Source organism: Arachis duranensis, chromosome 3 (assembly GCF_000817695.3).
Source record: "Arachis duranensis cultivar V14167 chromosome 3, aradu.V14167.gnm2.J7QH, whole genome shotgun sequence".
Taxonomy (NCBI): domain Eukaryota; kingdom Viridiplantae; phylum Streptophyta; class Magnoliopsida; order Fabales; family Fabaceae; genus Arachis; species Arachis duranensis.
Genome location: NC_029774.3, coordinates 29,679,389 through 29,683,345, shown reverse-complemented (window position 1 = coordinate 29,683,345; position 3,957 = coordinate 29,679,389). Strand labels below are relative to the sequence as shown.

The 3,957-nt window shown below is 31.8% G+C and overlaps 1 protein-coding gene across 1 annotated transcript in view; it reads right to left on the bottom strand.

The window, feature by feature from the left end:
* The window catches only part of LOC107478422 (gibberellin 2-beta-dioxygenase 1), a 2,330-nt gene extending 1,732 nt beyond the window's left edge, over positions 1–598 (bottom strand). Inside the window, exon 1 of the mRNA XM_016098558.3 lies at positions 64–598. Coding sequence (XP_015954044.1) covers positions 64–464 — 401 coding nt within the window. The 5' untranslated portion in view covers positions 465–598. The remainder of the gene's footprint in view (positions 1–63) is intronic.
* Positions 599–3,957: the final 3,359 nt, after the last annotated feature.

The window sequence follows — 3,957 nt, the reverse complement described above, 5'->3', positions numbered from 1 at the left end:
TTTTGATAGTTGGAAAAAAGGACTCGTTAAAGCAAAACATTCATTTTTTGGAATATAATGTACCGAAACTGCTCTGCTTTTGGACCAAAAACAGAAGAGAGTCTGATAAAGTTGTAGTCATGGTTGTTTGTGAGAAGAAGGTATTCGACCCAACCAAGGTCACCGTTGCGTCCAATGTTCTTGTTGCCATACCCAAATGGATTGGGAGTGCCTGCTTTCTCCTTCTGAGTGAGGGGGAGGGAGAAGAACTCTGCGGCTTGGGACTCCAGGTTGGAGATAGCCTCCATAGGGACAGCATGGTTAATGACCTTGAAGAAGCCATAGTCCTCACACGCCTTCAAGATGAGAGTCTTTGCGTCCCCGGGTTTGGAAAGGTCCACCACAGGGACGATGGATGTAGGGAATGTGGGTGTTTTCCTTATGCAGGAGTACTGCTCTGTTGTTGGTTTGGACAACAACACCATCTTTCTTCTTGTTTTTGTGCTTTATGTTTTATCTTATTTCCTCAAGTGCTAGATACAGAAAGAAAGACACAAAGTTTGTCTTCAGAGAGGTTATGGAGAGTCGAATTAATGTGAATTGAATGGAAGATGCTTGTGAGGAATGGTTTGGGCTCTTCGCTATTTATAGCCAGGAAATTTCGTGGGGGCAGAGGGGAAGAGAGACAGTAGAGAGGGTGGGTTTAATTTTAGTATGCTTATATTAAATTCAAATTTTTTTATGGATTTTGCTAGATAGACAATAGTTTTTGTGAATAATGTGAATAATAGATTTTAAAATTAGTCCAATAAAGTAAAAACACACTACACTCTCAAATTACCCGCCTAAATTTTAATATTAGGATAACTATCCGTACACTTAGTGAATTACATCCGATATATCTATTGTTCGCATCATTTAGTATTTTTATTGTTTTTCCTTTTTTTATATATATTTTTGTAATATTTTAGTAATATTCTTTAAAAGTGTTGTTAAATAATAAAAAAATCTCATGTATTATTTTTTAAATAAATAATTATACATTTAACCAATTCAATACATAGTAAAAATTTAGATAAAAATAAATTCATGAATGTTCATAAGTTCATGTCTGATATTTGATGATGTTTATTGCTTTTAAGTGTTATGTTGATAACTGAATATTGAGAGTCCTTGATATGATTTATATGTGTTTAATATAAATTTTGGATGGATATATTTGTTTATTTATGATAGTCAAATGTATTATGTAGCTGGACCTAAATTATAATTTTATATGTTAGAAATTATATAAATATCTTTTAAAGTGATGGTTACTAAAGTTAATTATATAAAATAATAAAATTAAAGATTGTAAAAAAAATCTTAAGAAGACTTTAAAGTATCATAAAAATATATGTGATGGGTATGGAGTATTGAGAACTCATAAAGTGATGATTAATAATATCTAAGCATTTTTAGTAGTTTTTAGATTTTTTTTGACATAGTTGTTTTTATATTTGTAATGAAATTTTTATATCTAATCATATATTTGGAGTTGTTTTAGAATAATTATATTTTCAAGATTTGTTTTAAAATAATCAAGATAAAATTAATAAAGAAACACAAAATACACTATCAGGAGAAGGAAAAGAAGCTGGCGCCAGGCTTCAAGGATCCAAGCCTAGTACCAGCAGGAGCAAGCCCAGCACCCAACACCGGCGCCTAGCTCCCGTGCTCCAAATCTGGCATCCAACTTCCAAGTCCAACTCTAAGACACCAAGCTGGACGGCTAACTTCAAAGATCCAAAGTCCAACACCTTCGTGGACCTGGAAGGCCTAAAATAGGCTAGCGTCCAACTTTGAGAAGTGGCGGCCAGCGCCCGATCTCAGACCTCGACTTCTAGTGATTTTGCAACTCCCAGGTATCCAAAATTCATTATAGTCCAGTTCCAATCCATGAAGCCCAGTGCAAAGTTCAATGCCACTCCCAAGAAACTTTAAATTCAACCGAAGATTCAAGATTTAAACGATTAGTTAGCATTACTTTTTTGTAGAAAGATAAGATTTGGTTAATAGGATTTAGTTATAGATTAGATTTGAATTGTTGTTTTTATCTATCTTATCCTTCAAAAGATAAAATTAGATTTAGTTTTGAATTTGAATTTTAGGTTAGAAGTAGAATATAAATAAGTGAACATTGTTCACAAACGAGGAATTAAGGAATCGGTGATTAATCATTGAGGATCTTTGGATCCCGACCATCCATCGTCATCTAGCCTCTCATTAGTTTTAGTTTGTTTTCTTTATTACGGGTAGCTAAACCTCCTCTGTTAAGGGTTAGGAGCTCTGTTTGATTTTATGGATTGGTATTGTAAGTATTTTCTTTATTTTAATTCATGCTCTTATACTTTTTTTTAAGATTGAGTCTCATTCCTCATCTTTAATGGTTAGAAGTATTGAAAAATATTCTAATTCTATTTTAGATTTTTTTTTAATTTAAAAAATTTAATATTAAAATTTGCTTGAAACTCTTTCTTATGATTTTCAACTTGACTAGAAATAGTATTTTAAAAGTTGTGCGGCGTTAAATCGAAACCGTACTTAACCTCTACTCTTAATTAGTTGACCAAGAAAGTGACGATTAGTTAAGTTAAGAGAAATTAAATTGTCAATAAATTGACATTTGGTTATATATGATTTGTCTTGAAAGTATTTTTGCATGAGTCAAATTAAGAATTTCTAAAAGTTAAATATTTTCGAAGTCTTTAACATCTTATTCACTAGTTACTTCTCCAAATTCATAAACATTCTCTCATTCACAAATAAATAATTTGATGACGTTTATTGCCTTTAAGTGTTTATGTTGATGATTGAATATTGAGAGAGTCATTGATATGATTTATATGTGTTTAATATGAATTTTGGATGGATATATTTGTTTATTTATGATGGCCAAATGTATTATGTAGCTTGGAGCTAAACTATAATTTTATATAAGTTGAAAATTATGTAAATATTTCTTAAAGTGATGGTTACTAAAATTAATTATATAAAAGAATAAAATTAAAGATTGTAAGAAGAATTTTAAGAAGACTTGAAAGTATTATAAAAATATATGTGATGGGTATGGAGTTCTGAGAATTGATAAAAAGTGATGATTAATGATGTCTACGTATTTTAAATAGTTTTTAGGTTTTTTTTAAATAGTTTTCTTAGGTTTAATTTAAAATTTTTATGTTTTTAGTGAAGTTTTTATGTCTAATCATATGTCTAAAGTTATTTTAGAATAATTATATTTTCAAGATTTGTTTTAAAGTAATCAAGATAAAATTAATAAGAAAACACAAAATACACTGCCAGGAGAAGAAAGAGAAGCTGATGCCAGGCTTCAAGGATCCAAGCCTCGTGCCAGCAGGAGCAAGCCCATCACCCAACATCGGCGCCTAGCTCCAGTGCTCCAAGCCAGGCGCCCAACTTCCAAGTCCAGCTCCAAGACACCAAGCTGGGAGCCCAAACCTCCAATTCCAGAGCCCAATTGGGCGCCTAACTTCAAGGATTTAAAATCCGGCGCTTTCATGGACTTAGACAGCCCAAAATGAGTTGGCACCCAACTTTGAGAAGTGGCGCCTAGCGCCCAATCTCAGACCCTGACTTCAAGTGATTTTGCAACTCTCAGGTATTTAGAATTCATCAAAGTCTAATTCCAATCCATGAAGTCCAGTGCCAAGTTCAATGTACAGTCCTAGGAAACTCTAAATTCAACCGAAGATTCAAAATTTAAACGATTAGTTTGTATTAACTTCTTATAGAAAGATAAGATTTGGTTATTAGAATTTAGTTTTAGATTAGATTTGAATTGTTGTTTTTATCTATCTTATCCTTCAAAAGATAAGATTAGATTTATTTTTTAATTTAAATTCTAAATTAGAAGTAGAATATAAATAAATAAACATGTGGTTCACAAACAAGGAATTAAGAAATCAGTGATCAATCATT